Here is a 10,904-nt window from a genome sequence, read left to right as displayed (position 1 = left end):
GGTACACGCAGCACAATACCCGCCGTGGGAAACAGAAGAAGACTGGGATATTAACTTTAAGGCGACTCACTTCTAGACTTGAATGAAATTGTATTCACTTACTATCTGCTCCGTGGATTACCATTTTACAATTTCGGAGCCGAAATTGTAACATAGCAACGTTGGTCCACAAACGTTGCTATTTTACAATTTTTTTGAAGATCGGGTTGGGATTATAACGTTAGTTTGCCGAGTCGCACCTGGTAATCCAGAAATGGCATTATGGTACCTTTGTCTACTTGTAGATCATCAAGAAACTTTAAATGAATAACGTTAGATCATAAGTTGACTGGTTAAATGACGTGCGTCCATCTTTATTTTCTGACATGGAGTAACTGGGTGTCGCACAGTGACACGTCATCAACAATGACCGATGGCCTCAACGTAAACTGGATATTTACAGAGTCGGGAGGAAGTCAGTATGGCCAATAACAGAACGAGATTTCTGCCCACATGACTTTGGTTTGTGTGGGCAGGACTAGTGGAGTTTGGCCTTGTGAACGCAAACCGAACCAGCTGAAAAACGAAACAATGTATCATCCTCTTCTCTGGCCCGAACCAAGGACCCGGACTTTCTGGTGTGAACCCGCATTTAAACACCAATATTTGATCCTTTTCTCACTCACTCCTACCTGCTCTCCCTGCAGGGCTTGAAATTAACTTTTTTGACCACCTGCCAATATGGCTGCTAGATTTTAAAGTTACCAGCCAATTAGAATTTCCACCAGCCAAAATGTTTTTCTTGAAATAAACCAGAATATGATTGGGTTAATTTAAGCATAAGTATCAGTAAGTGGCCCGGGATTCTCAAAGCCTGTGTTGAGGGTCACACGAACAAAAATGCACTCTTGAAGCAAAAAAAAATCCAAAACCAACAAGTTAATTATTTACATTTTTACTTCAATGTAGAACAGTTATTTCTTACACATGAGATTACTTTTAGCCTTTTAGTCATAAAGATAATTGAAAGATATTCCATATTGGAGTATTGGCCAGAATGACATGAACGCCCATTGCTAAATAAAGTTTGTCTAATCCTACCAACTGGCCTCTCCTGATTGAAGTGAGGTCTCCAGACCATAGTTCAAGCAGAAGGCCACTCACGCGTAATCCGATCATCCCCTGACGTCAGTCAAGTTCTAGCACAACGTGGTCAGTCAAAAATCCTAGTATGACGTCTGCTATGACGTCAAACATGACGTCAGTTAATCCTCATATATATAGCAAGGGTTCTACGTCACCTCTCTCTCTCTGGCCGATCATAGCAGCAGCAGCCCACGGCAGTCCATCTCCCTTGAAGCCGGCCTGCGAAGCGTTGTTTTGCCCCACCCACCTCCCCAGTCCACCACCAACGAGTCTTGACTCCTGATCCCCCACGGGGGGGGGATCTCCTAGCCCATGCAGGTGCCCTCCTCTGCCTCAAGAGCAGTGCCACTGGGATCCTGTGTCATCCCAGTGGATATAACATGCCTGATGATATCACAATGCCTCTGACATCACTGATGATGTCACAACTTCACATCTCTGATGACATCATCACTGAGACTTTGTGTGTGTGTGTGAGGCAGTGGATTTATGACATCACTGATGTAATCAGTGATGTCACAACTTATCGCAAAACAGACAAACAGACAGAGCCCTAGCTCAGATTGATCCATAAGTAACAACATGACAGACTATTTTCTTCATGGGTTTCATACACATCTAAAAACATCTAAAAGCTGAAAGTCTTATCAGATGGGAGACCGCGGTCTAATTTGTCTTAGGGGTCCTTGAGGTGAAAGAGTTTGAGAACCACTGCTGTATGGTATCTCACACACACACACACACACACACACACACACACACACACACACACACACACACACACACACACACACACACACACACACACACCACATAGAACAGTGAGGCAGGAAATCTATGGAGACGTCCAGGGATTTTGTGGGGATTGCACAATGCTTCTCGTAGTCTTGTTGTTTGTCTGAACCTGTGATTTTCATGTGATTTCATATATTTTTTGCACTGGAATGTTTGTAATGCATTTTTATATAGCTTGTGCTTTACTCATTGCGTCCTTGAAAAAGACTCTCAATTTCAATTGAAGGGGCTTTATTAGCATGACAGTTCACTAAACAATATTGCCAAAGTATATATAACAACAGATTAACCATCAATTAAATTATGAAAACATTAAATTAAAGTAACAGAAAAACAAATTCAATCCTCCCATGTACTGTGTATGTGCGCATGTGGTCTTGTATGTGTGTGTGTGTGTGTGTGTGTGTGTGTGTGTGTGTATGTGTGTGTGTGTGTGTTGCTGCTGTGCCTCCACTGTCTCTCTCTCTCACTCTCTCTCTCTGGCTGCGTCTCTCGCCCAACCCTCATGGCAGACCCTTATTCTATCATGGCAGCTGTGATGCTGTCGTCTTCCTCCACGTCCACACAGACCTTCTTGCCCACCAGGTGATGCATCTCTTCTGGAGCGATGCCCCTCGGCTCGCCCACCTTCACCGCAAACATGTCCAGGCTCAGCACCGAGCCTTTGGTGATGGCCACCTTGGCAACCACTGACTTGCCCAGCTGGAAAAGAAATGGAGAAGAGAGAACCAAAACCACAGATGGTTTAATAACTAATATTTGTTTGGCAGAGCGAAATGGTTTATGGCAGCTGTAAACCGTTGCTAGGCAGAGCGAAATGGTTTACGGCCATAGCAACAGACCCAAAACAGCTTTCCTCGCTACTTCAAGGGGCTTTCTACTCTCGCGAACCTCTCTCGTTATATTCTAATAGTTTGTTTGGAAGCAATTTTGTGGTTATGGCCGAAGTGGCTGCCGTAAACCGTTTTGTTTCACTTCTGGATCTGCCCGGCCCGCACACAGACTCTATAATCATCAAGACATTCACTCGGCTTTGGTCTCATCTACTATTATAGGTAAGATGTGAGGCGTCAATGTTAACTTTAGACTGTTTAATAACAATCGAAAATCTTGCTCCGAGTTGCTTTAATAATCATATAATTAATATATTATGACTGGAAGTCCCTGGAACTGCTTCTCAGCTTAATATTAATAATATCAATAATATTTACCTCACTAGTGTTTAGACAAGGGACTGTGGAGGCTAACTGATAACTCCACTCAGAAATCCCATTGACTGCCCGACAAGGGAACCAGAAAGTGCATCACTTCTGGGTTAATTGGCCTACAAAACTACATCATCCCTGCTCTCTTGACCAACCGGCTGGGAAAATGTGAGCAGGCGCCGGGGGACAGTTTGATATAGTAACACAATATGTAATGAAATACTAAAGTGGACCCACCTTGTCATGGCAGGTCTTCTCACAGGGTAGCATTAGCTTGGTGGGCGTTCCCATCGCGGTCTCCACCAGCCGGATGGATCGGACCAGCTCAGCCAGCTCCGCGGGCTCCAGGGACGCCTCGTGGTCATTTCCCTTCCAGGTCTTGTCCAAAGTTACGTGGCGCTCCACGACCTTTGCCCCCATCGCCACAGCGGCCACAGATATGTAGATTCCCCGCTCGTGTCCAGAATATCCGATGGGGATGTCCGGGAATTCCCTCTGGTATTCCTTTGGGAGAAGAGAGAGTGGGTAAAAAATAAACTATTGCTCACTATTGCTTGTCTGTAGTGTGTGTTTTCGGTGCGGTTTATCCGTCTGTTGGATTGTTTCCGATTTTTATTAAACTTGGTGGAAGTTAGCATAGCAGGGGCCAAGGAATAACCTATTTATTAGAACCCAATTTATCATAGGCCATAGTGAGAACTGCTGAGAACTGAAGCCAGGCCTCCAAACTGATATAAGATATGTGAAACATAAAGCAGATGCTTTGGATGCTTTGGAAGCTCTTAATGCTGCATATGAAGTAGTAAGCTCCATACAAGCAGAAAAAAACGGGGAAGCACAGGCCTTTTTTCTGCTTGTATGGAGCTTACTACTTCATATGCAGCATTAAGAGCTTCCAAAGCATCTGCTTTATGTTTCACATATCTTCTATGTAATAATAGTTGTATTTGTTTCCTATAGTACTGTTTCGTGGTGTATTTGGAAATAAACGTTTTGCTTAATTTGTTGGCTTAATTGATTGTGTTTCCGGATGCTACCGGTATATAATTGTGATTTCCGCCTTATGCATCACAACGCTGAAGAAGGCCTGTTGGCTGAAACGTCCGTTGTAAGGTCTCGATGACGGAATAAAACCTTGAAAGGACATTCATTGCGTGCTGGCGTTCCTTGTTTATTGACTATTACTTTTGTGCCGTGCACCTGAATTTTTATTCTTATTTGGTGAGTGTGCTCACTACCTTTGCGAGCTCCGCTAGCAAGCAGTGTGTTTGGACTGTAAATACTGTCTTTGTCATGCCCTGACATATACCGGTAGTTGTTGGTGCCTTCTTGGCCAGGTCAGCATTGTAAAAGAGATTTCTATCTCAATGCTTTTTATCTGGTTAAATAAAGGTAAAAAAATAATAATAGTGAGATTGACCACTGGTTAGGGGCAGCGGCAATGTGTTGGACTGTGTTGGTGAATGGTGAAGAGACTGGACTGGATTGGTTTGCATTTGATATATATAGTGTTTTTATCCAAAGCACTTTACTGGCCTACATTCACCCATTCACACACAGCTGAGCCACAAAGCTTGATTTATTGGGTAGTCTTTTTGCAGCCCTCATAATGGTCATATGGAAGAAGGCGATCATGTGAGGAGGTGAGGAGCTCAGTGATCTGGTGCGACTTTGGAGTTAAGCTAACTGCTCCTCCACATTTAGAGGAGTCAGTTGAAGCGGTTCAGGTGATCCCAAGCCCCTCACTTTTGCAGGTGACACATTCTATTCAATTCTATTCATCTCACCGTGATAACTTTGAGGTTGACATGCTCAGGGTCCAGGGGATAGGTGCTGGTACACTGCAGGATGGTGAAGTTCTGGTTGTGCTGCTTCACCATCTGGTAGACCCGACGCATCGTCTCCATGGACTGCATCCCGCTGGACACGACCATGGGACGGCCTGCCCCAGACAGACGGAAAGAAAGAAAGAAAGGAGGGGGCAGATAGAGAGCAGGAAGAGGAGAAATAGAAGGAGCCAACAGAGAGAGAGAAGAAGCAAAGGTGTTTTCAAAATGGGGGCCACCAAAGGAAGAAGAAAGAAAACGCTGCAAACTTCTGTTCGATAAAAACACTTGTGTCGTGTTCAAAGTTGGACACCCACTGTATGTTATCAAAAGTCCACTTGTCATTATTTAATATCTTGTCAGTCATTAGGAATTTTGTGACAAAGCCCTAATTTGAAAGAATGGATGAATATTACGATGGATATCTACAAGATGGAAAAACTAACTGCATTTGTCAACGATAGATTAGAACAATTTACCTCAAGATGGGAATACTGGGTTCAATATATAACACCCATTAGATTTTACTTTTTTGGATGGCTGTTGTGGTTTTGTCTTTTCTTTTCTTCGTATATACTCTTTTCAAAACAAAATTCTATGACAGTATATCAAGAGTAAACGACAATGTATAGGTAATCCTGAGAGTTCATATATGCAATGTCTGGATACTCTGGATACACAATGCAAATATTTGATAATCTGTCAATAAAAAGTTTAAAAAAAAATAGCGACTAAGCAGGCAGCAGTGGTGAACGATATTTGATGCAGGGACTTTGTCATAGCCTATAGGTTGTACTGAATTTGCGTGCCAAGTTTTCAACATCATTATGACAGAAGTTATTGTAATAAATTATTATTATTACTTATTGGGCATAAGCAATGTTTTCACACTGGGAAAGGAAAGGCATCCATGTATTGGGTGTACATTGGGTGACATTTACAACAATGATGGTCTCAAATCATTTCAGGACCTTAAAGGCAGCTATGACCTACCCGACACTTCATTTTTCTTTTAGTTACAGCTTAGGGCATCCCTCAAAGCTCATGGTGGACACTTTCAAAACAACCCTCGAGACCCACCTCTTCACCATTAGTTACTTTTAGTTTAGTTACTTTAGCCATCCCTTGTTTTGTTTTGTTTGTTTTTGCCCCTCCTTTAATCCGATTGGATTAGAGGACACTTTTGACTGTGCCATACCGTGGAATTTAGTGTTCAAGTTATTATATAAAACAACACACATTTCTAATATCTTTTTAGTTCAAAATAAGTTCATAATTTTTATCAACTAGAAAAATGTTAAATATTTGGGGTATTGCTCAGACAGATGAGTGTCGTTTTTGTTGTGTAGAATCTGAGTCAACAGAACACCTTTTTTGGTATTGTCATGTTGTGTCGGCTTTCCGGAGTGAGAACTAACTGAGCTGTCCACTGCTCTGCTCTCCACTGCTCTGCTCTCTACTGCTCTGCTCTGCTCGCTACTGCTCTGCTGTCCACTGCTCTGTTCTGCTCTCTACTGCTCTGCTCTGCTGTCCACTGCTCTGCTCTCTACTGCTCTGCTCTGCTCTCCACTGCATTGCAAGCCATTTTGAAGGGGAACCTGAGGAGGAATGCCGTTCCCCTCTTGTTATTACTGTTCCCTCTCAATGTATAGGCTACTCTAACTCCGTTCCCACCCGTTCCCCACATTTCCACCACTGGTTCAAAATACTTTGTAAAAAAAAGAACAAAGAAAAAAAACATTAAATTAACAATGTGAAGGTACATATGAAATCAAATATAATAGCCTACAAAAAGCACAATGCCAGCAAAAACTCTCAATTGAGTTTATTGTCACCCAATACATTCAATGCTATATTTTTATTGCAAACAAATCTGTGTTCTTCTTGGTTTTGTTTTGTCAGACAAATAAGCAGTAAAGACTTGACTAGGAATGATTAAGGTTAGGGTAAGAATCATATATATATATATATGTATATATATATATATATATATTCATTGCTTCCATTTTATTTCCCAAAATTGTAGTTTGAGTGGTTCAACTATACGTAGTTAAACTACATGTAGTTCACTACTCCTCAACACTGCCTACTCCTCACCTCGCCTACTTTACTCACCACGCCTACAGTGAGTAGTGAGAACCCAAGACTCCCTATTTAGTCTGCCGTCTGGTCTCAAATGTTTTCAGGAGAACAAAAACTCTCAGAAGCAGTTTCGCATTTTTGATTATTTCAAACGACACAATACTTTTCCAGCAACCGGTGTAACTGAAGGTAAGTTCAGCTACTTTTATACTCCTATATGTGTTAAAAATAGGACTATTGGTTGGGATACTTCTACAGAATATATTTTTGAAATTTCCTCCAAGAGGATTAAGAAATTATTTATTTTCCAAAGGAAAAAAACGATGTAACTTTCATAAAGAATGGAATAATGATTGAAGCATTGATACATGGTGCCTCATACCTTTTTTTGCAGTTCTCTCAAGATAGGGGAAGTTGTTGGCATCACAGGAGGCAACTTTGAAGAAAGGCACATCGAGCTCATCGAGAAACTCCATGGCCATCTGTGGGAATTATGGAATAACACACACACACACACACACACACACACACACACACACACACACACACACACACACACACACACACACACACACACACACACACACACACACACACATATATATATATATATACACTGTATATATAGTATTGCTGTTCCATGAATATTTTAGAAGAATGCAATGAAGTATTCTTTCTTGCTTAAAAAAAATAAAAAATAAAAAATCTGTCTTACCTCGTCCATCCCAGAGGCAGTGAGGGAAATGCCAATCTCATTTGCATACTTTTGCATCTCCCTGTACTGCTCATGGCTGAACTCCAAATGGCGCTTGTGGTCCCCGTAGGTTTTCCCCCAGGAGTGTTTGGAGTTGTAGGGCCGCTCCAGGGCTCGCCTGCTGAACTTGTGCTCCAGTTCACTCTTCTGGAACTTGGCACAGTCAGCACCACAGTCCTGAGATGATACAGAACACATGAGAGGAGAGGATCAGATAGGAGAGGTGAGGAAAAGGTGGTGAAACAACAGCACTGGTATAGCTTCTAAACAGACACCTCTCTCTCCCCTCCACCAGCTTACCTTTGCCATCTTGATCATTTTCTTGGCAATCTCAATGTCTCCTTGGTGGTTCTGTCCAATTTCAGCAATGATGAAGCACGGGTGGGAGCCGCCAATCATTCTACCAGGACACAGTTCAAATTGCAGAGGCATCCTGGTGATGTAGGACGTGAAGTGCCGAGTGAAATAAGAGAGTTGGTGCAAAAGTCTCAAGACCTGGTGGGGTTAAATGGAGATGGAGATGTGGAGATGAAACTGGAGATGTCACAGGTGGAATGTCACAGGTGGAAGAGGCTTGAGTCATGTCACCGCTCCGTTTTTATACAGCCTCACCCCACACACACACACACACACACACACACACACACACACACACACACACACACACACACACACACACACACACACACAATCTAGTGTTGGAAGATTGTCATCACATGGCGGAGCACTGCACTGAACAGGTTTTACATGTAGGACCCGCAGAGCCAGATTAACACCCCCAGGGGCCCCTGGGCACTGAAGCTCCCAGGGCCCCCCCTACCCATCCCTCCCCCCCCCCCCCCCCCCCCCCCCCCCCGAACATTACACTCGGACACAAGAAGGGGGAAAACAAGATAAAAACTAAAAAAAAGAATTGTCCAAGTAAAATGCTGATTCTAAATATAACTGAATCGCTTTGTTTGACCAAGCAAATACAATTTTTAAAGGCATTTTACAAAATGTCTATGGAAAAATGAATGGCTGACCAGTCACCACCAGGGACACTGGAACTGTTTTTAAGTAGGGGGTGCTGCAAGGAAGGGACTGTGAAAAATTTACTTTTTTGGATGTTTGGATGTTTTTTAGCCATTTAGAGGAATATCTCATTCTAAATTAACATTAGGAGTATACTGTTATTATGTCATTATTCAGTTTCTCAGATTCCGTTTCTCACTCACTCATAGGCGATTCAAGGCTTTGCCAACAGGGGTGGCACCAGCAGGATAAAAATATTAGTCTGACTGGGGGGTTTCTAGGGGGGGCTGTGCTGGACAAAGAAATGTTGTACATTTTAAAGTAAAATGCATGAATCTGATGCACTCTGAGAGCAAAATGAAGAGGCTAATCTTCACATTAATATCCTCTTCACTGTGCTGTGGCTTTACAATCATGAACAAATAATTGTCTAATAAACACAGGTGCAAGCAAAACACTAATGAGGGTTTCCAAATTCTAAATCGTGGAAATGTGAAGCCCTCATTAGTGTTTTGCTTGCACCTGTGTTAACCCTGCCTTTTCGACAAAAAAGACCCCGTGAGAAGGGTCTACTGTCCCAACTTAGTCTAGGGAATCTGTGAGAAAAAATGACCCAACCTCAAACAAATTGCAACAGAAATTATTTGTGTTGTATTCAGCTCTTGAAACCTTCCAATTTAACATACTGAAAATCCCAGAAAATCCCAGTAGTGGAACATTCTCAAAATTGGCATTGTCTCCACAAAGGAGGTGATGTTTTCGGTGCCGTTTGTCTGACCGTTTGTCTGTTAGCAGGAGGATTACGGCAAAACTACTGGGCCGATTTTCATGAAACTTGGTAGAAGGGTCTAGCGTGGGCCAAGGAAGAACCATTACATTTTGGAGTGGATCTGATCCGGGTCGGCTCAATGGAGGGGGCGGGGCTAGGGAAAAGAGTCCGTTGATAGGGATAGGAAGGTCAGTAGAGAGTCTGGATTCGAGAGGTGGGTAGGGGGCATGGACAGGTGTATCGGGGGGGAGTGTATGTGGGAGGTGGGAGGGGGTGTGGTCAGGAAAGGGGTGGGGCTAGGGAAAAGCTCTACCTACAAACATACTGTAACATAACAAAACAAAACATAAAAAATGTAAGTGTGGCTAATATGTTCTAATAGTTAGTGGAAAAGGGTGAGTTTTCATGCACATCTTGTTCCCTCAGACAGCCATCGCAAACCATAACTTCATAGTCATGTCATTCATGAGTCTCGCATTGGAGGCAATTTGATTTCGGCAAGGCACAGCGCAAGTTGTAGCTCAAACATGCAGACGAGTGGACAGGTAAGTCTCCATATCCGAAGGTTATGGGTAAGTTGACCGCCATTTATTGTCTGTTACCAATGACAGTCATTGTCTGTTACCATTCAAAGTAGGCTAGCTTAATAAGCACTTACCTATAATAGGTATAGCTTATAGCTTATTAAGATACTTGTACTATCTGTTATTCATTTTCTTTGTGCAAATAAACAATAAACAAACATAAATAAACAATAAACACTTACTCTGGAGATGATGTAGCCTACCACTTGTGCTCTTCTCCCTACTTTTCTCCAACCACTTATAAAGCCTCAGCCAGGCGATAATGCAACATAAAGGATGCCAACTGCCATAAAACGCCACAGAAGGATTTATTACATCACTGATGACATCACAATTGCTCGAGTGACATCACTGATGACATCACAATTGCTCGAGTGACATCACTGATACATGACAATCGTGACATCACAATCGTGGCACACACACCCCCCGCCCACTTATTGGACCATAACATCAGAACCATTGATGGCCACAACACATTCCATGTTATGGGCATTATAGCTGGAGTTACACCAGAGAGCCAAACCAGTACCTCTGATAGCTGTGACATAGCAGCAGTTGGACACATCAATATCCGAAATCAGAGACCCCCTGACCTTTCATCCATGTCCTATGGGAGGATTGAGAATGCCACAGGTGTGTGATTCTCATGAACATGGTACAACTTATAGCAAAACTCAAAGATATCAAGTAGGATCTTAATCCACTAGGCATCATGCACGCTACGCAAGTTCGCCTGCCTTGCAGCTC

The 10,904-nt window shown here is 42.7% G+C and overlaps 1 protein-coding gene across 1 annotated transcript; it reads right to left on the bottom strand.

The window, feature by feature from the left end:
• Positions 1-2,269: 2,269 nt before the first annotated feature.
• Positions 2,270-8,335, bottom strand: LOC310781176 (N-acetylneuraminate-9-phosphate synthase-like). The gene is made up of 6 exons (XM_083641729.1): positions 8,088-8,335; positions 7,749-7,964; positions 7,416-7,515; positions 4,913-5,067; positions 3,363-3,629; positions 2,270-2,622 (listed from the first exon to the last, which is right to left on the bottom strand). The coding sequence occupies exons 1-6, from the start codon at positions 8,217-8,219 to the stop codon at positions 2,437-2,439; spliced, it is 1,056 nt and encodes a 351-aa protein (XP_083497855.1). The 5' UTR covers positions 8,220-8,335; the 3' UTR covers positions 2,270-2,436.
• Positions 8,336-10,904: the final 2,569 nt, after the last annotated feature.

This window comes from Poromitra crassiceps (genome assembly GCF_964638095.1).
Source record: "Poromitra crassiceps genome assembly, chromosome: 8".
Classification (NCBI taxonomy): domain Eukaryota; kingdom Metazoa; phylum Chordata; class Actinopteri; order Beryciformes; family Melamphaidae; genus Poromitra; species Poromitra crassiceps.
The sequence above is the reverse complement of the archived record's forward strand: the minus strand, read 5'-3'. Positions and strand labels throughout refer to the sequence as shown.

Bases quoted from the DNA above. Each gene is read 5' to 3' on its own strand.
- LOC310781176 (XM_083641729.1), bottom strand. From the start codon at position 8,219: ATGCCTCTGCAATTTGAACTGTGTCCTGGTAGAATGATTGGCGGCTCC. The intron at 7,965-8,087 runs GTAAGCTGGTGG...GTATCATCTCAG, and splicing joins AAATGATCAAGATGGCAAAG to GACTGTGGTGCTGACTGTGC. The intron at 7,516-7,748 runs GTAAGACAGATT...TAATTCCCACAG, and splicing joins CTGCCTCTGGGATGGACGAG to ATGGCCATGGAGTTTCTCGA.